The sequence below is a fragment of the Fukomys damarensis genome, unplaced genomic scaffold, assembly GCF_012274545.1.
Source record: "Fukomys damarensis isolate Sample0158 unplaced genomic scaffold, DMR_v1.0_HiC HiC_scaffold_29, whole genome shotgun sequence".
Taxonomy (NCBI): Eukaryota; Metazoa; Chordata; class Mammalia; order Rodentia; family Bathyergidae; genus Fukomys; species Fukomys damarensis.
The window spans coordinates 33,546,975-33,573,442 of record NW_022900941.1 but is presented as its reverse complement, the minus strand read 5'-3'; the positions used below and the strand labels follow the sequence as shown (position 1 = coordinate 33,573,442).

General features: G+C 38.3%; 1 protein-coding gene across 1 annotated transcript in view; it reads right to left on the bottom strand.

The window, feature by feature from the left end:
* Fmnl2 (formin like 2) overlaps window positions 1-26,468 on the bottom strand; it is a 246,944-nt gene that overhangs the window by 110,009 nt on the left and 110,467 nt on the right. Inside the window, exon 2 of the mRNA XM_033757229.1 lies at window positions 11,240-11,323. Coding sequence (XP_033613120.1) covers window positions 11,240-11,323 — 84 coding nt within the window. The remainder of the gene's footprint in view (window positions 1-11,239; window positions 11,324-26,468) is intronic.

The following is a 26,468-nucleotide window of genomic DNA, read 5'->3' as shown; positions in this document are numbered from 1 at the left end:
ATTCCCTTTTTTTTTTTTTTTTTTTTTTTTGAGATAGGGTCTCACTCGGTAATTCAAACTGGCCTTGAATTCATGACAATCCTCCTGCCTCAGCTTCCCAAGTACTGAGATTTATAGGCATGAACCATCACACCTGGCCTTAGATTTTTTTTTTAAGATAAAAATGTATTCCATTATAATTTTAAGAGATCAATGAGTAAAAGAGAAAGAGTCCAAAGAAGGTAAGTGGAATGTCAACAGGTGAGTTACAAGAAGGTGATACAAATCATCTCACATACCTGACAAGATGCCTCCCTCCATGAGGCTGTCTCAACCCCTGGGTCTCACCAACAGGACCCTGTTCTGGCCTCAGGGCTCACTCTGGACTACTCTTGACTGCTATATGGCTTCCCCATTGATGCACAGAACATCTGGAACTTTGGAGAGGGGCCATCCACTGGGCCATGCTGTCCCCTCTGCCAGGTGGCTTTCCTTGGGGCCCCTTCTTCTGCTTAGTAGGGGGAGATCTGAGTGCCACTCTGACCCCACTGCCCATTGTTGCCCAGCCAGAGGGCTTTCTCTCTACTACAGGGTAATTGTGACACACTTTATGGCAAGATGTCTGTCATAAAAGCCTTCTTATTTATTTTATATGAGTTCCAGGATTTTTTTTCCTGGGTTCAGTAGGGATGCAAGATGACTCAGAATATTTTCACCAGGAGCAAAGTGTGGAAGGGTTAACAAAGGACAACTGGACTTGAGTGTCACGATGATCACTGGTCTCCATCATCGGCTGTTTCCCTGAGCCAAGAGTAGGACCCTGGGTTGTATCATCAATGCTAGATTGTTTCTGGGGATCTTCCCCCTCCAGGTACCTTACTGAGGCTCTTCCTATCCCAATGGGCCTTGCTAGGACACTTGAGTCTGTCCTGAAGTAAGATACTGGGTCTGAGGTAAGACAGGCTTCTGCACTTCTTTTCAAGGGCCTTTGCTTGATGCATCCTCAAACTTGGACATCAGGGTGTTAATGCTGAAAACAGTGGATCTGTTGCTATCTTTCTGCTTGGTAATATTTGGTTGACCACCACTGTTGTCCTGATGGCCAGCAGACTGTTGGCTTTCTGGTGTCTTCTTAGTGTCAGGGTGGTTTTGGGAGCACTGCTGGGGGACATCCTACTGCCAGTGTCTTTCCCACCATTCAGAAAACGCATGCCTCCTGACCCTTGATAAATACATGAACCAACCACATCCACAATTTTTTCACAAGAAAAGTCCATAATCCAGTCTCCAACAGATGGCAGGTGATCTACTGCCTTCATATGTTTTGAAGTGCTTTTTGTCTTTTCACAAAGTCTCTTGGCTCAGGTTTTACTGCCTTCCTAGTTAAAAGAAACCAAAGGAGTTGTAAAACTATGAGGTATGGAGGAATTTTTCTAAAATGCTCCAGCAAGTTCTCAGTTCCTCACTTTTTTTTTTTTTCCTCTCATTGAGTTTATTGGTACATTTTAGGTATACATTACAGTTACATTCATCATTAGGATCTTGTACCATTATATGACAGGTCTTGGTTCTAATGTTTCCCCCTTGTCCCTGCCCTCCCTTCACCCTCTCCTCTCCTCCCCATTTACAAACACTTTTTTTCCATTTTTTCATTTTCTCATATTTTTCCCTTATTACCTTTCCCCTACCCTTCCCACTTCCCTACACCTTTAGCCCTTTTCTTCCTATTACACATTGTCAATTATATCATTAGGATCTTATGTACTATTATAGTTTTTCATACCAGAGAAACTATTCAGTATTTACACGTTTGACTTATTTATTTCACTTAGGAGTATATCCTCAACATGGATCCATTTTCCTATGAATGAATCTAATTTCTCATTCTTTATGGCTGAGTAGTATTCCATTTTATAGAAAAACCACATCTTCTTTATGCAGACTCCAACAGATGGGCAAATGGGCTGTTTCCATGTTTTAGCTATTACAAACTATGCGTCTATAAACATAGGTGCACATATATCACTGTGATATGATTCTTTTAATTCTTTTGGAAGGATACTCAGCAGAGGTATGGCTGGGTCAAATGGAACCTCTAGTCCCAGTTCTTTGAGGTATCTCCATATTGCTTTTCATAGTGGTTGCCAAAGTCTCTACTCCCACCAACAATGGAGAAGGGTTCCTTTCTCCCCACAACTCTGCCAACATTTGTTATTGGTTGATTTCTTGATAGCAGCCATTTGGAACCAGAAGAGACCTAGAATAGCAAAAGCCATCCTAGGCAACAGAGACATGGCAGCGGGTATAATGATCCCCAAATTGAAACTATACTAGAAAGCCACTGTGATAAAAAACAGCATGGTACTGGCAAAGAAATAGACCTGAGGATCAGTGGAATAGATCATAGGTGCAAAAACAACTCCAAACATACTCAGCTGTCTCATATTTGACAAAGGAGATGACCATCCTCTCTGGAGGCAAGATAGTCTCTTTAATAAATGGTGTTTGAAAAACTGGATTTCAACCTGCCAAAGGTTAAAACTAGACCCTTATCTTTCACTATGCAATAAACTAAAATCCAAGTGGATCAAAGATCTAAATATTAAAAAAGAGACACTAAATTTGCTGGCAGAACTCTTGAAGACATTGACATAGGAAAAGACTTTATGAACAAATCCTCAGTAGCACGGGAACTCGCAGAAAGAATCAACAACTGGGATCTCATTAAAAAGCTTCTGCACTGCAAAACAAACCAACAAAAGAACTAAAAGACAACCTATAATGTGGGAAAAAAATTTTACCAGCTGCTCCTCAAACAAAGGACTCTTATCTAGAATATATAAAGAACTCAAAACAATCAGCCCCCCCAAATATAAAGACCCGATTCAAAAATGGGCATCTGAAATGAACAGACATTTCTCAGACAAAGAAGTAAAAGCAGCAAGTAAATATATGAAAAAATGTTCCGCATCACTGGTCATTCAAGAGACGCAGATGAAAACAACACTGAGATTCCACTTCACCTCTCAGTTCCTTCACTTAAGAATATTCTTTGCCTTTTGAATATCAGAAATCTGATGAGTGGCTGCAGAAAATATTGCCTTAGGTTCCCCAGGTGACCCTGGGTTCATGGCTGGGAAATTCTGATCCAGTGAGGAACCTGGGTTTTTTCCAGTGAGGGTTTTTAAAGTTCTGCTTGTGGGGCTCAAGTAATCTGTTTGGCTCTGTTCCACTTGTGAAGAATTCTCTGGGGCAAGAAAGAAGAATGCTTCAAAAGGTAAAGTTCATCACCTCCATCCTGTGAGTACTGCCCATGGGGCACTCCAGACTTCCAGGGTTCTCTTGGGGAGGGTGCTCTGTCCAAACCATGTCCTACAGTTGGCTGCTGGTCCCCTTACATTCTTCTCCTCAAGCTGCAGAAGGCCTTGGGCATGGTCAGCTGGACATCCTGGGTGGGGTCTGGAGGGCTAGGCAGCAGCCTTGAGTCCTGGAGTGTGGTGGCCAGATGTCCTAGGTAAGGGCCTAGGAGGTCTGGAATCCTGGAGGATGGTGGTCTGGAGTGGTGAGGGCAGGCCCTAAACCACGGAAGGACTGGCGCTTCAAAGCTGGAACACTGGTTGGGTGGGGAGTGTAAAATTTGGCCTCAGACTCTTGAGTGGGTAATTCAAGTGAAAAGAACTTGTTAAAGAAAACTGGATTATTCATTTTAATCATGACTTTACTCAGAAAATTCTTATTTTTAAGCTGCATACTGACTTCTTTAAAAAAAAAAACTAGAAAACAAAATACCAAAGGAAAAGAAAATCAGACTACTGAATGATGAAAAGAAGGACTACATAGAGGGAGAAGATCATATAGAATTGAAAGAGAAAAAAGAATTAAACAGACTACAAAAAAACTAAATAATCAAAAATTAAATTATGAAAATATAGTAAAAATGTAAACAATTTAATTAGAACAAAAATGTCAGCTAGTAGGGCCAGGGAACAGGGAAAGGGAGATTTGCTAGGCGGACAGCTGGAGCAAGGAAAGGACAAAGTGAGTGTGGCTAATGTAGACTCAAAGCCTGTTCTCAGCAATCGAGGCTCAAGTTAAACTAAATCTGGAGTCCGAGACAAAGGGAAGGGCCCGGGGATGGCTTCCGCTGGTGTCCCCATCTGTTTCTTCAACTTCCTCCCCACCACTGCTGCTTTTCAGTACTTTTGCTTAAATGACTAACCCGGCACGGCAATGTAGTTACTGCTCATTTATTACCACTGCTGCTGCACAGGCAAGCTTTCATTACCTAGACTCCAATGGCCCACAGGAAATGAGTCATTGGCATCCAGTAATATTTGCTGACTTAGCAGACAGTACAATAGTGTTAACAGGCTCATGAAAAGATAAACATTACAAAAACAAATCAAAGTCCTTATAATTATAGGAAATTTTATCCCAGTGGCAAATCAGCTGTCCATCAACTGTCCATTAAGTACCTTTTTTATTTTTAAAGGAACAAATTTTTAAGGAAACAAGTGAAGGCTTTTTCTTTCCCAGTGATGGGGACTGAGCACAGCTAGGCAAGTACCCTACCACTTCAATGGTACCATCTCATCTTACTACATTCCCAGCCCCCCCAATTACATTCTTAATGATTAAATCCATTCGCACAGTATAGGTCACCGGGAGTACCTCAGAGTCATGCAGTACTCGTTTCTTGGAATGATGATTACTGAGTGCTATCATTCTGACTCAGTGCTGGCTGAGTGGCAGCAGGAGCGTTCTCCTTCCCTAGATCAGAACTCAAGCCAACCCTGAGGCCTGAATCTGATTTTAGAAGTGCTTAACACAGGAAGCTGAGTCTAAGAGGGTATAATTTCTTGCCGTTGCTTTACTTTTTAAAAAAATCTCTTTCTTCTATATTGCTCCAAACAAGAGAACAAATGCAAGATTTGCATGTCACTCTCCCTAGCTCCTTCCCCAGTGGTATAATGCAAAGTAATTCCCAACTACTAGGAAGCAAGATGGATCCACCAAAAATACTCAAGAATATAAAAAACCACACCATCGGCACCCAGCAATCCAGAGGGAAGATTTCTAACTCAGACTTAGGCATGGCACTCTAGTAGCTTCTGGACTGCATTATACATTCATGAACTATATACCATCAGGATCAGTCATCTCAAATGTCTTGAATACTCCAACTAACCACTTCTATTCTGGCATCCAGCAGAGGCAGAGTTATGAACAAAGCTTCTGTTTGACCTTAAACTACTACCCATCACAAACCACCTAACAAACCACAGCATGAAATCTGGTGACTTTCCCTTATCTACTACTACTATGTTTGTTTCAGTGGATTGTTTCCAGGTCCCTGGTGTAACAGTGAACAGCTGAAAGGACTTGTGATTAAAAATAGCTAGTCTCAATATCTCACAAACTGGGTGGCCTTGGCTGGTCACATATACTATGAACCTCACTTTGTCATCTACAAAATAAGGGGATGGGGAAGCAAAAGGGTTTTTACTATACTTTGTATGCTCCAATTATTTCTTTTAAAGTGTGTGTTAACATTTTCAATAGAAAAAAAACAAAAATGAAGTGGGTCAGAATAAATGACCTCTAATAACCTGGCCATATCAATGATCTGAAAGTCTAAGTTCACTTGGGATCTCTAAAGTTCTCTCACCAAAGCATTTACCCATACTACCCACTGTGCTAAACTGTAAGGGTACATCACAGGATCTACATTCACTATGGGTGAGTGAGGGGCAAGTGACTTCTCTCTTTCCTTGGGCATAAATAACACTGAAACAACAGCTTGGGGATGAGGGGAGGTTTCAGGGGGAATATCTGCAGTTATCAAAGGAACTTAACATTGCCAGCCTTCCGTTCTCACATTGTCGTCGCATGTTACTATAAAATGTACCTGAGGGCTCTCACAGAGCCCTTGAATTTACGTCCTAATGGGAATTCTTCCCACTCTCTACAGCCTAGAAATTGGCATTCTGGGATGCAGCACCCAAAATTCAGTTGGGAGGCCACTGTTCCGTGACTGCTAAAATCCTACTCACCCCAGAATCAAACTGTTCTCTGTGGTCCTGTAACCCTCAAGACCCAACAGAACCCAATATCAACTCCATATTTACACAATGATTTAGGAAAAGACGAAGGGGCATCACTGGACAATTGTTCCTATAGAGGCTCCTTGGAATTTAATTTTAATTTAAATAAATTTGAGGTATGATTTATAGAATCTATGTCCATCAAATTTGATTTTCTTAAAAGATTCTAGAATTGAGAAATAATGTTTAGTTTCTTGCAACACACAAACACCAACAAGTAGAAAAAGGTAAGAGAGGTAAAGGAACAGCAAGCCTCTGCGTGGTCTCCCAAGCCACCTCCTCAACCTCTTTTCCTTTCTGCCATTCATGACAATAATTCTGCCTTCTCTACTATCACCTAAACATATACACACACACACACACACACACACACACACACACATCGTTTAGCAACAATTTCTTTCATGCAGACATGTACAGTATGTACTTATTATGTTTCACATACTAAGCAAACTGTTAGGGGCCCACAAACAAATGACACATGGCTGATACCTAAAAAATAAAACTACTGAGAGAGACAAGTTTAAATAAATACACAACAAAGTAACAGACTAATGCAACCATACAAAAGTGGAAAAAAGTTGGTGCACCAAATTAAATGATGAATTGCATTAATAACTTTCCCCAGTCAAATCATGATACAGCATTTGTTTCCCTAAAGTACAGCAGATTCAGTACACTGATCTGTACAATGTGTGGAGTACAGAGAAAAATTTAAGCTTATTTAGCTTGGTCAAAAAGACAACTTACAGAGAAGTTTACAACTTCCTATAAAATATTTTTTGCAGCGAGAAAATCAGTGTAGAGGGGAAAAAGTAGCAGAAAAAAATAGATAAAACCATGAATGAGGTTGGTAAAAAAAAAAAATGTCATTAGAATACTGTGTAGTTGTTACTGGTAGACCAAAAAGTTGGCTAAACATTCTAGAAACCAAGGGGAACAAAAGATGTATGACCAATTCCATGATTCCTAGTGTCCATATGATAATTATTCATGGAACTGGAACCTGAAAAAATTTCTCCACAGGCCCTCTAACACTATTCATGAACTTGTTTATCATTTTGTGCACCTTGAATAACATATGTTTTCTAAACAATAGATAATGTATTAACACTGCTTCCTTAAAAAGAAATAGTTATTATTTGTGCACAAAGCATTGAAGGCCATGGGCATCTTGAATGTGAGAGATCATGGTCACTGTTTCAAGACTTTACCCCTAAATTATGCCTTGATATTTTCTTAGACTGAAAATCAATAGCTGAGGCATTTCCTGACAGCATGTATTAACACTATAAAAAATGTTCAGGTAACAGGAGATAATAATAAGTTACCCAGGATTTTGGGGGGACAGTTGAAAATAAAAATAATGGCAGCAATATTTAATATCTGAGTCCTTTGTCAGTTAACAGAAGCAGCCACCCAATCTATGAAGTACCCACAGATATGACAACTGTTATTAAATATTACTTCCAATTCTCAAAATAAATTCAGGATGTTGATATTCTTACCTCTTATGAATGATGGAAAATGAAGATTAAGTAGCAAATAATTTTATATGCTATAATAAATTTGCAAACACAAAAATTGAGAGCACACTGTAACAGACCACAGTATGTTTCAAAAATCAAGATTTGAACAATCACCTAAAATTTTCCAGATTTATCTGTTCCTTTTTCTTCGATGAAGTATTTTAAAGCAAACCCCATTCATATCACCACCACATCATATATATTTATCTTAAAATAATTAAAATATACTTATATAAGCACAAAGCTAAATCAAACCTAATAATGCCAAACAGAAATCTCTTGGAATCCTGTCAGTCATAATCAAATGTCCTCAATTCTTCCAGGAAATCTTTTCAGAAGTGATTTGTTCAAATTCGGATCTAAAGATCCTTAAAAACATTTCAGTAACCCTTCTCCTCTTGTTTTGGTTCCCCATTCCTGTTGAACCAAATACCTATTAAATGGAGATACCATTCATATTTCATAAAATCCACACTTTGAAAGCATACAACTTTATATTTTCACAAGCTATGCAAATATCACAATGTAATTATGAATCTTGCCATCTAATCAAAAAGAAAAGTCCACACCCATCAGCTGTTGCTTCTTATCACCCCCTTAGTCCTTGGCAACTACTAATCCACTTTCCCTTTATATAGATCTTTCCTATTCTGACATTTCCTATAAATGAATTCATAATGGCACACATTTTGAGTGTCCCTTAGTTAGAATCCATACACCAATCTAGGTTAGGGACCAAAGATATACAGTGTATGACATGGCTCACGTACATAATAGATAAAATAGACACCCCCACCAGAAAACATGCATGCAGTATGACTACCATATAGACTGACATGACAAATGCTTTCACAGCTCATGGTTTTCATCTTTTTCCTTACAAACATATATCAGGGATATGATATCACGTGTATGGCACCTCCATGGGTTGCCAATATCAGAAAAAATGTTTAACTTTCACAAAGATGAATGGTCATCCAAGACTTGTAGTCATAATCCAATGCCCAAGCCATAAGTCCCTGCTTTCTCTCCCTCAGGAAGCATGACAGAGAAGAGAAGCTTTTGTTTTTTTGTTTGGTTTTTTTTGTTTGTTTGTTTTTGTTTTTTTTGTTTTTTTTTGTTTTTGAGACAAGGTCTCACTGTGTAGTAAGTTTAGGCTATCCTTGAACTCACTTATGTAGCCTGGGCTGCCCTTGATCTTGCAGCAAGTCTCCCGTCTCAGCCTCCCAAGTGCCCGGATTACAGTCGTGTACCACCGTGACCAGCAAGAACTTTTACTTTTAATTATCTTTAGTATGTCACTGGCATCTTATAGGAGGGCAACAGATTGCAGTGTTTAACAGTAGACTCCAGAATCCATACTTTCCTCTCCAGAGTCAAGACTGTCTATGCCACTTAACCACTGAACAGCTTTGGATCCTCAGGCAAAAAAAAAATCTAAGTCTTACTTTTCCCCTTAGGTCAAATGAAGATACCACTAGGTATGCTTTGAAGATTAAACACAAAGTTCTTAATCTCCTGGCTAAATGCTGGTTATTAGTAATAATAATTGTTAAACTATTACTATTAGCCATAAGGCTTCAGATCTGATAGAACCATTCATTTCAGTGTGGAGCTTCTAGCAAATGACTGCTAGAGAAGAACAGCCAAAGTAACTAAGTCTACATTTCCCAGCACAGAGACATTCAGAGGCAATAACAACTTGAACGCTGAGGATTTGAAAACTAAAAACAGTTCAATACCTGATTTGTTCCTCCCTCAGCCTTAAGATCCCCAGGACCCTATTGTCAACGTTATAAAGATGTCTCAGGTCTAAACAGAGACCGCATCTGCCATCAGAAGCCTTCTGTCATCAGCAGTCTTCCCTTCCTGATGTATTTTGGACACAAAAATTAATGATACAAAAAAGCTAGAAAGGAACAGGACTGCTGGGAATTCTGCCAGCCTGAAGAAGGAAGGATGGTAAGGCCCTCCTGCCACTAATAAATGACCACCAGGAAGCAGCCAACCTTCGCCTCTGTGCTCTTCTCTCAGAACCTGTTACATTTGAGAATTTTTTTTTCACCTACTTATAACATCCTCATTTGTGTGATCTCCTTTCTTTGTATCAATTATCCTTATTATCTCCTGCTACCTCTACAGACTCATTTTATTTGGAGTAACAGAGGTAGGTAACACTCATTTCTCAGCTAAGCGTGGTGACACACTTAGTGTGAAGGCCTTGGGTTCAGGTCCCAGTACCACTTCCCCCAAAAAAGTCTCAAAGAAGGAGCCAAGGGATTCTTGTGCTACTGACATATAACCTTATTCATCCTCTGCAGCGGCTATCTATTCCTGGTGCACATATATTACATGGAGAGGATGGTTTTACCACCATACATTTGTATGTAATATTTTGCTTTCTGTTGTTTTTGTTTTGGATTTTTTTGTTTTATTTTGTTTTTTTGTGGTATCAGGGATCAAACTCAGGACCTTGCACTTGCCAGGCAGTCATGCAGTGCCACTGAGCTACATCCCTGGCCCTGTTTTTGTTTTTGAAGAACTAAGGTAACACAACTGAAAAAGGAGCGCTTCCAAAGTTGTATGTGAATTTTGAACATCTACTTCCTAAAGAGCAGGTACCCTTTACCCATAAACCGCTACTCCCTGACTTACTTTATCCCACAGAAATAGACATACTTTCTTCTTTAGGAAGTGATTATTCCAATTATAACAACATCTGGTCCCTACCTACCTGGCAACACACTGCCAAAAATTGCTATCAATTATATAAGAATTATATCAATTATAAGAAAACACTATATGCCATTTAAAAGGGTAGAGATACATTCACTGGCGATGTATCAACATGCAAAAGTGTGTGGTTGTGTGTATAAACATACATTTTCTGTTTGTTTTAAAACAAACAAGGAAAAAAGGTGGAAGGAGATACTTCCAAGTATTACCAGTGGACCTTTAAGGTATAAAATTTGGAGGGTAAAGAGAAGGCAATAAAGAATTTCACTTTTCATTTTATATCTCTCTGAAAAGTCTGAATTAGTTACAATAAGTTAATGATTTAAAAAAGAGTGTCTAGAGGATGGGTAAAATCTGAAATATTTTTACCACCCTAACCAATGTTTCTTTATAAATAATTTATCTTCTTGCATACACACACACACACACACACACACACACACACACACACACACACAAACTTATGTGAACAGGAAGGCCAATTAAATTAGAGGACCTACAAGCAGCGCAGACTACTACTATGGAAGGTGAACAAAGAAACTGATTGCTAAATTTGGTTTGCCACTTGACTAATGTATGACAAAGTTAAGTGTAAAGTGTGTAAAATAAATGAAAGAAATAAATGATTAATAAAAGTCATTTTCTAGCTTTTTCTGCAGATGGTAAAAGACAGGCAAGGAGTCACAAAACATGAAGTGAGATACACATAGAGGAGAAACGTGGTTCTCTTCTTTTATCAATTCCTTTTTTTTTTTGGTTTTTGTTGTTGTTGTTTTTGATACCAGGGATCAAACTCACAACCTTGCACCTGCAAGGTAGGCACAGTGCCACTGAACTATGCCCAGACCTCTTTTATCACTTTCTTAATAAAAGCATCACTATTTCTCTTACCTGGTCACAAATCAGTTCCCATTTTTTCTCATTGTCATACTGCCGCAGTAACCTGGCTTTGTCAGGAGGTAAGTTCATAGCATTCTGTTAAAAAAAAAAACAAAGAGAAAAGATTGGTCAATTTCACAACAGGCCGCTCGCTCGTGGGTAACTCATAAACAAAGCAAAGACTACTACTATGGTCCTTTTATGACTGCCTTTCAATTCCAAGTATCTAATTTAACCAAAATATCCTGTAGAAGTCATTTAAACATCTAATTAGTTTAACAGAAAAAAGGAAAACACTAAAGTTCTATACAGGAACCTCTAAGATGATCTGTTCTTAGCAATCAGACTTGCATTTCAGCAAAGGTCATGCTTTATTTCCTCAGAACGAACAAAATGATCAAAAGTGGTTGATCATAAGATATTACTCTCAATTTCTTCACAAAGCACTGTAGCCCCCAAGACAAAGAACAGAAAGCTCCAAAAGAAAACTCAGTGAGCAAAACCACTGATTAGATAGTATCAACTTTTACTCATCTTGAAAAAAGAATGGAATTTTTTTTTAAATGATAATGATGTGACCAGTATCTGTGGGATGATAGCATTCTGTCAGGATATGTTAACATTAGCAATCTTAATTCTCAGTTTAGCTGTTGGTATATAAATTTGAGCTTGCAAGTAACATAATGAACCTAAACTGAACTAGATGTCTAGATATCACATGCATAGAAACCTACTCTATTAACATGACACACTTTTGGTATTGTTAGACATAGATTTGACTAGCTATGCTCATGTATCACGAGTCTATGTACCAAATGACCAATCATACACCTTTTCAAGGTCATTAGCTAGGATCTGCATAAGAGGTTTGTCAACAACATGGCAGAGTAAGAGAAGCCCAAAATGAATTCAGATCTCTTCCTATGGCCTCTGTAGAATTTCTACACTCTAAATAACAGAGCTAAGTGGTCAGTTAATGAATTATACCTACTACTCATCCTGCCTATCTCCTGGCACCAATGTTCTAAAACATACTTTTTCCAAAAACAAAAAATGCAGTTCTTATGTGAGTAAATACTCAAGGTGACAAATGCAAAGTTCTTACACCGTTAATGCTCAATCCCCCATCCCTCTGAAAGGCTTGGCTTATCGGAAATAATTGCACTTAGCATGGTTACTATTTCATGTGAGCACAACAAATTTAATAGAGACAAAGGTGGGTAAAGTATTCTGATTTAATTACAGAGAATAACCCTTTGATGATTTTGATAGATTTAAACCAAGCATCTTCCCTTAAACTCAATCTAACATTCAAATGCCTTAAATGTATCTACCATCAATCAATTTGAATCTAAACCTCAGGTTCTAGAACTAATAATAATCTTCAGAGTATTTAATTTTTTATCCCCAGTTTGACAATATAATTTGAAAAGCTTTGGGATCAAAGTTCAATGGTACTAAAATGGTGTCATAGATACAGAAATATATAAAAAGGAAAAGTAGTTTCATATGACCAACCTCCATGGAATACATATTTCAACAAGAATGGAAAATACCTGTGTGTATTAGTTGTTACAATTTAGCAATGTTAAAGAACAATACCTGGGAGAAGACAAAGGCAAACTCCACATACTGTATCAATATCATAAGAGGACCAATGTTATTTACTGTTAAAATAACCAGTCTATCGTTGCTTATTTGAATCCTGAGAATATACATTTTCCTCTTAAACTGGTCTTCATCCTCAGGTTAGTGACCCTGAGTAAAATTATGCAAAAAGTAAGAACAATATGATAATCACATATAAATTTAGTCTTTTAGATTCCCAAGGACAAAGTGTAAAGGTCCCACACCAAGGTCTTTTTGTAGCAAAGCAAAACAGCAAATACTTATGACCCTCTACTAATACAGTACTGTATTAGACATACTCATGAAAACAATCAGCAAGCACTGCTACAGGAATTACATTGCCCTGTTGTTACTGCAAAAAAAAAAAAAAAGCAACACAAGATGTTCCTTCTAGACTAATTTTTATTTTGGCCAACATCTTTCCACTTAACAAGCGATATGCAGGGAATGGGGGGAGATGTGGTTCCACCAAGCTTTATATTATAGTGGGGAAACACATGAGACACACTTGTAAAACTTAAGTTTTGAGAGAGGTTATCAGAGCATAGCTGTGGATTAGATGATTAGGAAAGATCTCACGAAAGAGTAACAATATGAATGCTAGACAATGAGACAGAGCCAAGTGCAGAGTGGACAAAGAATGCTTGGCAGAGGAAAGAGGACGAAGTAAGGCAGGAAAGAGCTTGGCACATTCAGACAGCTAACAGAAAGCCAACTTAGTGGGACAAAGGGAGAGAAAGATGAAGTTGAAAAGGCAATCCACATGTGCAGGTCAAGGTTAGTAATTTTTATTTTACCTAAAGGGCAATGAGAAGCTATTGAAGGCTTTTAAACTGGGAAATAATCTAAGGACACTGTTTCACAAAGACCACACTAGTACTTTGTAGAGAGCTGATCAAAAGTAGCAATCAGTATAAGCAGAGAGGTCAGAAAAGAGGGTAGAGCGGTAAAGCAAAGGATGAGGGCTTGGATGAGGCTGACCACACAGCAAATGAGTAAAAATGAACAGAGGAGCTCTCTCCAGTAAAACTGGTTGGGTAGACTCAAGGCCTGGGAGGGCTGTCAAGAATTAGTATGCTGGGGCCAGGGATTTAGCTTGAAGGTGCCGCGACCTGCCTCACAAGCACAAGGTCTGGAGTTCAATACCCAGTACCAAAAAAAAAAAAAAAAAAAATTAGTGCCCTGTACCTGGCTTGAGTCACTAGGTGAACAGTAGTCCATTTAATGAAAGTAAAAACAAAAAGGGCACTGTAAATCTTGAGGTGGTAAGTATAAGATTTCTACATGTTCTTGGCTAAGTCTGAGATATTATGAGGCATCCCAGAGAACACTCAAGCAGATAGGCAGATCCTTAATTCTAGGGGTCAGAAGAAAGGTCCCTATTTTTCTGAATGAGAAGAGCCTAAAGAAGTGTTTTTCAATCTGATGACTCAAAAAATTGCCAAAAAAAGAAGCTCAAAATCAATACATCAAAATTAAAACTACCCTTGGTAATCACTCACCAAGCATCTAAAATAACCCCTTCCACAGATCGAGCCACTGAGCTGCTCAGGCACACATCATACAGCTTATTAATTCTTTGGGGACCAAGCGGAAACAATTCTGTTTAAAATCAGACAATTCACAGGGGCCTGGCAGAAGTTCAAGGATGTTGTCATTAGCTGGTAATAACTGTTCTAAAACTTATTTAGCGTGAACTCATTTCTCTTGTGCTACACAGGGCAGGACTCTAGAGTTCAAGCTAAATGTTTGTGCAGGTAGCTCACAAGAGTCTAACATATTTTCTGAGAAAAGTACTAGGTCTGTTGCCACATCTCTTGCTGTCTGTATTTTGCTGAAAATGTAAATCATCTTCCAAGTTTTCCCAACACAGTGCCAAACCTAGCTCGCCCACACTTGGTTGTATCTGTAATTCAGGTTATCTTCTCCTTTCTTTCAATCCATCAACCCATCCAGCATTCACTGGGCCTTGACCATGTGCCAGAATATCTACACTGCAGGCAGGTGAGAAAATTTAATCACGAAGGTGGTGCATGTAAAGACCTGCCAATGATTCCATGAGAGATGTAATATTTAGTAGGCATTAATTACCTATTTTTGAGGTTGTACAAGTAACAAACTGCAATAGATTAGATCATCTGAGAGTATTCTTTCTGTAAGGAATGTCCCTATGCTTCCACTCTCAACCTGGCAAATGTCAAGAATAAGTTATCATTAGAAACACATCTATTATCCCAGTGTTCTAAGGCAGGAAGATCCCAAGTTTGAGTCCAGCCTGGGTAATTAATAAGACCCCGTTCTCAAAGAAGGGCTAGGAACCAGGCATAGTAGTGTATACTTGCATCAGGCAGGGGAATTGCTATGAATTTGAGGTTAGCCTGTGTTACATAGTTAGCCCAAGGCCAGCCTAAATTACAAAGTGAAACTGTTCCTCTCAAAAATCAAAAAGGGGGAGAGGAGGCCTGCAGGTGTAGCTCAGTACGAAGGCCCTGCGTTCAATCCCCAGTACTGAAAACAAAAACAAGAACCTTCCCCAATTACTATGAGACGCCCCCTCATCAAGCTCTAACAACACTGTGCCCGTAAATATACTATATCACCCAGCACACCATATCCTTATAATCTATTACCTAATAAATTCTCCTGAACTGAGCATTTCAAGGAAAATTATTTTATTCTTGTTAATCGTCAGTGCTTATCAGAGTATGATAAACAGAGTTTGTCAAATAAATGAAAAGCAGGGCCAGGGATGTAAGCTCAGCTGTGCTGTGCCTGACAAGTAAGAGGAACTGAGTTCAATACCATTTAATTAATTAAATAATTAATTGCAAAATAACTCAGCCTTACTCTTAACTAGAAAATATCTTTTCTGATTAGAGTTTATATCTGAGCTGTTAACAAAGTCTATATGCTATAAAAACGTACAAAACACTAGTCAAGGATGATGTCTATTACTATCTTCTAGATAAGAACTCATGGCTGGGAGAGTAAAATCTAGCAACTTTTTCTTAAAAAAGTAATTTTATGCATTCTTCTTTGATATCTGATAAAGTGTGGAATCTGAACTTTGTTTTTATAGTCAGTAAATTCAAATTGGTATCAACTATAATTAATCTGCTAAGTGGTACTTACATTTATGATCTCTAATCTGCCTTTATCTTTAATTATACCATTTTATGTTGTTTAAAAAATGTTTTCTGTTTTAGAACTTTTGAAAAGAAACTACTTAATACCACAATATCCATATTTCTTAGTAACTCATGAGAAAGCAATTATGATTCATACTAGCAATGCAAGCCTGAGCCACATCTTTTTCTTTCCTGTTAAGTTTACTGGTACATTTAAAGCAAACAATACAGTTACATTTATCATTGGGATCTTGTATCTTTATATGATGTGTCTTAGCTCTTATTTTTCCCCATACCCCTGCCCTTCATTCACCCCTTTCACCCTTCCCTATTTACAAAGACTTTGTTTCCATTTTTTCCTTTTTTCCTTTTTCTTTTCCCTTATTTCCTTTCCCCTCCCCTTCCCACTTCCCCTTTAGCCATTTTCTTCCTATTTCACACTATAAATTATACCATTTGAACCTTATTTACACTTCAGTTTTTCACACCAGAGAAACTATTCAGTATTTACTTAAGTGCGTCCTGTTTATCTCACTTGAGTATAGCCTCAATGTGCATCCATTTAGCTATAAAGGTTTCTAGTTTCTCATTCTTTATGGCTGAATAGTGCTCCATTTTATGAACAAATCCTCAGCTCACAAGAACTTGCACAAAGAATCAACAGCCGGGATCTCATTATATTACAAAGCTTTTGCAGTGCAAGAGAAACCACCAACAGAGCTAAGAGACAACTTACAATGTGGGAAAAAAATTTTACCAGCTACTCCTCAAACAAAGGACTACCACAATACACGAAGAACTAAAAAAAAAAAAAAAATCAGATCCCCACAAATACAAAGACCTGATTCAAAAACGGGCATCTGAAATGAACAGATGCTTCTCAGACAAACAAGTAAAAGCAGCAAATAAATATATAAAAAATGTTCCACACCTTTTTATTCTAATATCCAAGGCTCATACTGAGAAAACCACAGCGCTATTCAGGCACACAGTAGGGAAAATGAATGGTATCAAGTACACCTTATACAATATGCCTTTGTCCTTGTAATCTCACTATTATTAAGTCACCAGACACAGTAACAGGGATGTTTCTATTATATAACCACCTGTTTTAAAAAAACACACACAAAAGCTGTGGACTTCACAAGGCATGTTACTTACAGAGTATGTCACAAGAAAAATGCCTTAGACAATCTTTTAGAGCTCTGAAATACAAAGTCTCATAGGAATTTGAAATTTTAATCATAGCAGAAAACTTATATATGCATCCCTCAACCATTAACTTTTGGTTTCAGTAATGTTTATATTCATATTATTGTACACCAAATCTCAAGAATTTTTTCTTTTTAAAACAAAAACTCTATACTTGTTGAACCATTCCCCATCTTCCCCACTCTGAAACCACTACTCTTTGCTACAAAGGGAAGAAATTTTATAGACAGCACTTGGATGTTTGGGCAGCAGAGTAAAGACAATTTAAGGAGGTGGAATGGAGCAAGAATATCCTAAGTGGATATGGGGGTAGCAGACTCGGGGTGAGGCAAAGCAGAAAAACAACTGGGTAGAGTGTGTGAAAGGTCATAAAAATACAGAAGATGGACGGGAGCAGAACACAGGACCCGAAATGATCCAAGGCTCCTGGGCACTGCACACAGAATCAGTCTGAAAGTGATATTTTTAATCCCTTATTTGAATCCAGTGCTGTTTGCAGGGCCAATAAGAACAGTGATATTTTAATCCTTCATTTACATCTGGTGGGAAGCCAAGCCAGTGTTTCAACAGGGTAGTTTAAATCTGGTGCCAGGCCAAGTGAGTTTCTCATAGGACAACTGTTCTAATGCTTTATTTGCATGAGGGGAAAGTCAATCCAGGAATCTGGGATACAAAAGAACTTTTCCCTTATGCTGGGTCATCTGAGAGCCTGTTTGCCAGCTTGTTCTCACCCTGCAGAGGGTACTTATCTGCCTTTAAGATACCTTTGCTACCTTTTCTGTGTCTTGGCGGGGGGCATGTACCAGGGATCAAACTCAGAACCTTGAGCTTGGCAGGCAGGCAGGCACTGTGCCACTGAGCTAAATCCCCAGCTCTTTTCTGTGTGTCTCGTCCAATTCTTTGTTCAAGACACAAAGGACCTGGAAAGAAGCCCCATGTGAATCTTCATCCAGTAAAAACTCTGCAATTAGTCTAGTGGATTCCAGTTCCAACTCTGCCACTTAACTATTGATAATGATGAAATGCAAGATTTTAATCAAAAGGCAAATTAAATGAACAAATTGCCCAGAGTTTTTCAAAAGATCAATGTAAAATGAAACTAAACTGAAGGTCAGAATCAAAAGGGTCAGAAACAGTCAGATGTACCATTTGTTGAAGATCCAATGTGTCTCAGGCACTCAGGCTCTCAGCGTGCATTATCCAATTTAATCTACCTTATAATCCTGACAAGTAGATACTATCCTCTCTACTTAATAGAGAAGGAAACTGAAGGACAAGAGGGTTAATACCTCTTTCATGATAATATAGGGCAGCAAGCCAGCAGGGGACTCAAGAGGGGTCTGATCACCCCCTTTCCATAACACTAAGGCAATAATGTCTCTAAATTATGACCTGTCTGAATTAACAACCTGACAATTCTACCTGAATAACCAGAGACACAGTCAATTGCATATAAAAGTGAAATGCATGGTATTGTTTAGGCTATTAATATTTTCAGATAAAAAAAATAGGAAGAATGTCAATACCAAGATACTGTGCCAAGTTAGCAAACATTTCCTAAATCCTAACAAAAGCCAAATCAAGTAGAGATACAAATGTGAGATAAACGCAGGATTCAGTGAAGCCCAAAGAAGCAGGAAGTATTGCTTTTTGTTATGAAAAGTGAGAAATTATATAAATCAGGCTTGAGCATGGGAGAAAATAGTAAATTCTGGTATTCAAAGGTACAAAGTCGTTTCCAATATTTGGACTCTGGAGACACAACTGTAACTCTACTACTCATTTATAGTGTGATCTTCGGGACATTATTGAAATCTCAAATTTCCCCACTTGGAAGGTGGTGACGGTGGCGGTGGTAGTGATGGGAAGGATGGTGATGATGATGATGATAATAACAATAAAACCAGCTTGACCAAGATGGAGAAAATCAAATCAAATCACGCGCATAAAATAACATGAAAGTAAGCACGTGGAAAACATTTGGCATGTTAGTTATTATTCATATTACTTTCATTATTTTAGGTAAAAGGTATGAAAAGGCATGAATACAGAAGATGGCAGTAGGTTGTGAGTCACACAGAACACCCAGAAGAGGAAAGGTGAGTAGGGTAAAACCAAGTTAGTGTGAACACCATACCACAGAACTTAAATCACTCTCTAGAGAAGTCATCCATTAGGGAAATGTGTAGGAAAAGCAAGCCTTTACAGGAATCCTCAAAGCCACCAGGTAAATGATTCCTCCTCTGTTAACTCTCCCCACACTGCTATTTTTTTATATTATTATTATTATTATTAGGAGATCAGGTTAAGTCACTTGGTACTAAGCAATGGCCCAATTCTCCTGGGCTCACTTTAAAAATCACAACAGATGATGGAAGCAGGCGTTGCCAATTAAACACATGGCCCGTCCTTCTGTTCAACACATTTAAAAGCTGTCTCTTTCCATGACCTATATTCATAGTCCAAGCAACTACCTGGCATCCTAAATTTGAATATCTTCCCAAGCCTAGAGGCTACTGCTAAAATATATTCAGCATCTTTCCTGGCACAGGACTCAGCCAGCCAACCAAACAGTTCCCCAAAGCTAATCACCACAATCAGTCATCTTTCATTGTCACTATTATTTTTATTTAATCACGGAAGGTATTAATATCATTCACTGTTGCCAATGAAGCCCACAAAGGGAGAAATGAGTCTCTCCCTAACCTAGTTACATCTACAGAATAAAATCTGACTGGAAAGCTATCCTTCCTAGGGAATGAGATATACTTACAATCTCCCATCCACAATCTGAAGTACAGTCTATTTTCTTAGAAGGTTTTTGTATTGAAGGAAATCCAAATGACTCCTCTATAACTATTATATAATCAGAAAGTTCAGGCTTAAAAACAAGCTTGTGTTTCTTTAAGTCCTATTCTGTCTTTTACAGGTGATCAAACAGATTGAAAAAGGCATTTGTCAGGGTTCATATAACTGATTATTACCAGAAGTAGTAAAGTTAAGAAACCAGGCCAATGTAGAAATGAGATGTTAGTCAAAAGGTATAACGTTTAGTTAGGCAGGATAAGTTCTCAGTCTAACATACAGTATAGTGACTTAGAACTTTAACAATACTGACTTAGAATTTTCTAAGAGGGTATATCCACACCACCCCACCCACCCACACATACACACACAGGAGGAGAAAGTATAACTCTGTGTTAATTAGCTTAGTTGTGGTGACCATTTCAAAATGTATATGTATGCCAAAGCATTATAAAATTTCATACATACTATTTTTATTTGTTTGACAATACCTCAATAAAGCCTTTTGAGGGGAGTACCGGGAGCAAAACAAGGCAGGCAGTGGAACCACTGAGCCAAATCCCTGGCAATAAAGCTATTTTTAAAAGGAAAAATAATCCAGACGACATATCTACTGCTTTTTTCACTATCATGAAGGAAGGAGAACTTACATGTATCCACACATATTTGCTGATGGGTATATGTGAACACACACATACACATTTGCAAAAAAAAGAATCAGGTAATGCATGTATTTAGCAAAAAAAAAGTCCCACCCAGGTAGAACTCAATGCCTATCAGATATCATCACTCTAATTATTCTCCCTCTCTCTCTCTCTCTCTCTCTCTCTGTACCAAGGATCAAACTCAGGACCTTTTGCAAGGCAGGCACTGGAACCACTGAGCTAAATCCCTGGCTCCTAATTATTCTCATTTTGGGGAATATATAAATTATCACTATGACCTGCTTTATTACACCTCCATCTTCTCTTGTCTACAAGACTACAAGAAACATCAGCATTTGTCACTGTCTTCACCTTTCCTTCATTTGGGGGCTCACGATCATAGAACAATTCATTTTACCTGTAAATTTAGGAACCTCTAGACAATCATACATGCTTTACCACTAAGTACAAACTAAATAAACTTCTCAAAACCTCATATAAACTATTCTTTTAAATCAGTCATATTTTTGCTATCATGTACAAATAGGAATGAACAAAAGCTGGTTGTATTTGTAATTATATTACTTCTATTTAACTGCAAGGCCAGTTATCACCAATGTGAATGAAAGGTGGTAGAAGAATCAATCTCACCACAGAACAGAATGCATAACTATAGTAGTCAAGGACAAGCTTTCCTGCAGCCTGTCTTTCTACTACTTCCCACATGACCAGTGTGATGGGGTAACTAATGGGCAAGTTGAAACACCCAGCTGAACTGAGTCAGCCTGGTTCCGGGCATGGAAAACCCACCTGAGGATTATTGCCAACAGCATAAAAGGAGAACTAGAGGGGAGGATCATTTTCTGTGGATTTTCTTAGAGAAGCTTGCTAAGTCTGATTTTCCTGATAGAAACTTGGCTGTTCTTGGAGGAGGTGGAGCTCAGGTCCTCACTGTAGCTGGGAATGGCTGCTGTTCTCCTTAGGGGAGCTCAGATCTTCACCTTCAGTGTTGCTTCCTGGCTCCAGCGCAGATCCCTCACCCCGCCAGTGTAAGCTTTCTGGCTTCCACCACTGGCCTTTGGGCCTTCCCAACTGCAGATCCTTGATACAGACTATACAGACTTGCATGAGATATTGCCACAGGCTCTAGGCCACTGGCTGGACTCATCGAGGACAATGCCTTGGGCGCTAGAGGTCCTCAGCTGGACTTGTTAGGGACATTGCTGTTGGATCCAAGGCCTGAGCTAGATTCTTTGAGTCTCCAGTGCATGGACAGATCTATTGCATTCCTCTGCATTTGACTTTGTGGGTGAATATTATAAAATAATCCTATAAAGTATGTGTCCTGTATTAAATCTATTCAATTGCAAACCCTGACTATAACAGCCAGCTTACATGATTCTAAGAGGGTACACCCAACAGATGCCAAACCACACATCCCTCTGCTGGCCATCATACCAACTACTGAACAACAGATTCCTATCACATTCAAACAAAGAGAATAATGGAAAGTATCACCCATTCAATTTCTTTCAAACCTACTTGATTTTTATTAAAGGCCTAATCTCTCATCCCTTGACACAAGGTTCTGGAATTTACACCACTCTTCACCTACAGTCTGCCAACTGTTGTGCTAGAAGTCCTGTCCGGATGAGCACTTTTCTTAGGCTGTGGTGTTCAACCCAAAGCCACAATTAAATAAGGGAATGCCTTCTCAGGCAACCCTTACACAAGGAAGTCAGACACATTCAAGGAGTCGACTTATTGGTACAAATCAAACAGCCAAAATCCAGAGAAAGAGTTCTTATACTACTGATGTGTCAGTTCCCTTTATTTTATGTCTATAAAAATATTATGATAATCAAAGATACCAAACTCAAACTAATTGTAAGATATCAGCCAAAATCCACATGATGCTGACCCACAGCAGTATGGTTTCCCCCTGTCCCATTCCCCTGAAATCTTGCCCCCTTCTCCACACCTCCACTTCTCTCCTTAGATGGCTGCAGTCATTGTTAGTCTCACTCTTCTTTTTCATAACAGGTGTTATGAAAATGATAACTGAACCTTGGCTCAATATTCAAGGCTGGCCCTGCTCACTGCCTCACAGTCTTTTATCTCACAATGAGGCTCACCAAAGAAGAAAATGATTCAAGTTCCTGTTCAACTAAGGTCACACCTTCTGAGAACACAGAGAAAGATTACAGTTTTGTCTAAAAAATGAGTATTTCTGCAACAATCATAAGCAAAAGTGATTGCCTCAAATAGTATTGCTCCTCATTCACAAAGAACTGCAACTCCAAAGGCAGACTCGATAATCAGCCAACTGACAGACCTCAAACATTTCTTCACACTAATCCCAAAATTCTGTGAATATACTTCCATTAAGATTTGATTTGCAGGGCTGCGGATTTATCTCAGTGGTGCTACCACCTGCTTTGCAAGCCCAAGGTCCCAAGTTTGATCCCCGGTACCAAAAAACTTGTTTTTTAATTTGCAGCTGGATATGGTAGTTTATGCCTGTTATCCCAACACTCTGGGAGGCTATCGTTGGAAAATTACAAATTTGAGCCCAGCCTGGCTAACTTAGCACCTTAGCCAGAGTAGCTCAAAATTAAAAGCAAAAAAAAAAAAAAATAATAATAATAATAATAATAAAGAATTACAACTGGGGATAATGTTTGGTATGAACTCTGGATTCAAACCCTCCTACAACAAAAGACATTCAATTTGTAAGTGATGATTAAGTTCAAAAATCTTAAAATGGGGAAGATTATACACTGTCTGAGTGGGATCAATCTAGCACATGAGACCTTAAAAGTATAAGTATTTAAGCAAAAAAGAGAAGAAACAGTATTGAGGAGGTTATAACAAAATTACAATCATCACACATTATTCTTAGAAAGGTAAAATTAGATACCCAGTATGGAAATCAGTATGGTAGTTCTTTAAAACATTAAATGCAGACTTAACAGATAATCCCACAGTTTCACTCTTGGAAACATACACAAAGCACTGAAAACAAATTCAAACAGATATTTGTACACTAATATTAACAACAGCCATATTCACAATAGACAAAGGGTAAAAAACAACCGAAGGGACCAAAAGCAGAGGACTGGATAACAAAACATGGTAACACATACAAGAAATAGTATCAGCCATAAAAAAGAATAGTTGGATACATATGATAAACATTGATGAGCAATAAAAACATGTTAAATGAAAGAAACCAGTCAGAAAAGGACAAATACAGTATGGTTAACTTGAAATACCTACTATACATAAAACCAGTTACTAGGGGCTAGGGGAGCAGGGAATGGAGGTTACTGCTTAATAGGTACAAAGTGTCTGTCTGGCATGTTGAAAAAACTGCGGAAATATGTAAGGGTGATGGTTGCATAATACCGTGAATATATTTAATGTCATTAAACTGTATACTTAAAAATTGGTCAAAATGGTAAACTTCATGTTATGCATATTTTACAATAAAAAAGAAAGCAGTTAAAGGATGTGAGGAGAAATTAAAGAGATGCAGTGTAAAAATCAGCTCATCCATATGGCTTTGAAGATGGAAGAAAGGACAACAAGGATCACAGCCTCCAAAAACTATGGCCCAAGGATCCTCCCCTTGAGCTTTCCAGAAATAAAGGAAAGCTGAGGCTCTGATTTTGAGCTCAGTAAAACCTGCTTCACACTTCTAACCTGTTACCTGTAAATACTAACAATGAGTTGTCCTAAACCTCTTAATTCATGGTAAATTGTTACAGAAGGAACAGAAAATTAGTGACTTGCTGATGCTATTTTAGCTCCCCCACTGCATGGCTTTTTCTTTCTGTAATTCCAAATTTCAAAGTTTTCTTATCTACTTATGCCTATTTTATATGCTGTGAATTCAAATTGATAAAGGCCAAGACTTAATTTAATTCCATCAGGGAATGGAAAACCTTGGCAGACTCAGAGATGCCCTAGGATTAAATTACTAAAAAACCTAAAAATGAAACTATCCGCTCATAAAGAAGGCATGTTTTGAAATATAACTATAACTATTAAACAAAGACAATTACTCTAGCACCACTTAAGGTTTCATTTCACTGCAGCACATGTTTATTGGTCTTGATGGACTGTTTCAAGAACCACACAGCATCTCTACAGACCAGCACAGCCAAGACAATTAGCAAAATTGGAAAATCTTGCATAGCAGGCCCTCTGACATATGACATGTTCATGAATTTTTCTGTTCTTGATTTTCTCTTACTTTAGCCTGCCACTTAGCCTTTAGCTCTTACCATTAGACATGAGAAAACACCAACAAAGAAATTTTTGTATCTATGTGTACAATATCCTGATGTTAATAGCAGCACATATTATCCTGATATTAACCCTGCTGATATTTTTTGGACAATATCACCATTAAAAAAGTTATTTCGCACATGGTGTCAATGAAGTACTTTTATACGTAATTTTTTAAGTGCTCAACACCCTAAGATGTCATAAGAACAAAAGAATGCCCAAACAATCGACATCCAGAACAAAACAATTCAACAACTTCAAAATCTTTTTTGAGGTGAATACCTACCAATCATGTTCTATTTTACTAATTGTTTTCTTTCTGCCTTTACAAGATTCGCAAGTCTGCAGGCAGAAGGAAGATTTGTTAGTGCTCTAGCAGTCCCCTAGCAAAGCACATAGCACTCAGGTGGTACATAATTGTCTAGTGAGTTCTGTACACCATATGAGCCATAAACTACAGACGTTCATCCAAGATCTTTTATCTTCTTTTAGATAATTAAATGATTAAAGCTAGGTGACAAGTATCAAATGTAGCCATTATCTATTCGCAAGTGGCTGATAATTATTATACAAATACTGCTAATAGTATCTGTATCAATCCTGTAAGCTTAAAAATTATTTAAAAGGTCTGGAATATATCTTTTGCTCTCATACTCCACCATTCTTTACCAAACCCACATAACAACGCAAGTCCTGGGTCTTTCATAACTCATGCTCAGAGTTACTTTTGCCTTCAAAGTATCACTGATCACATATGTTTGGGAAACCAAACATGATTCTGTTTCCTAATTTATCATTTCACATGCTATGCTCTTTATATAGTGAGAGAAAATATTCCCTGGCATTCCATAATACCTTCTGCAACACGGCACAAAAACAAACACACAGTTACTAACATTACTATGATGAGGTAAGTAAAAACTCTTGCAATACCAGCAAAATCAATCCTGGAGGTGTTACATGGTAATGCAGATTGTACATATGTAATTCAGTACAAAAATCATACATTACAACCATGAACTTTTAGACATCTTCGTAATAGGTATCTCTTGTTTGGGATGCAAGGTTTTCAATCTCATTTCTATCCAGGAGGCAGAAAGGTTCTTGTGAGATCAAATCTGTGTCAATGGAGTTGTTGCTGGTTTCATGTTCTCACACTGCACTGGTATATCCGAGCAGGAAGGCTACCCAAGCAAATCATCTGTTCTCAATCTAAAATGAGGCAGCACTGCATGCTACAAGCAAAGCACCAAGAAAGAAATGTTTTCCAGGCAGGTACATGCCTACATTTATAGACACTTCCTGGGAAACAGAAATAGCAGGCCCTGGGGTGTGTATACCACTTAGTTTTAAGCGCTAAACTTGGCTGTATTCAGGGAAAAGGAACAACAAACCATGCATAGAAGACAGATGAAAGACAAGGGGATAGGGTCAGGGATTTGGCTCAGTGGTTCTGCTTCATGTTTGTAAGCACAAAGGCCTGAGTTCGATGGAAGGGAAAGGAAAGGGAGGGGAGGGGAGGGGAGGAGA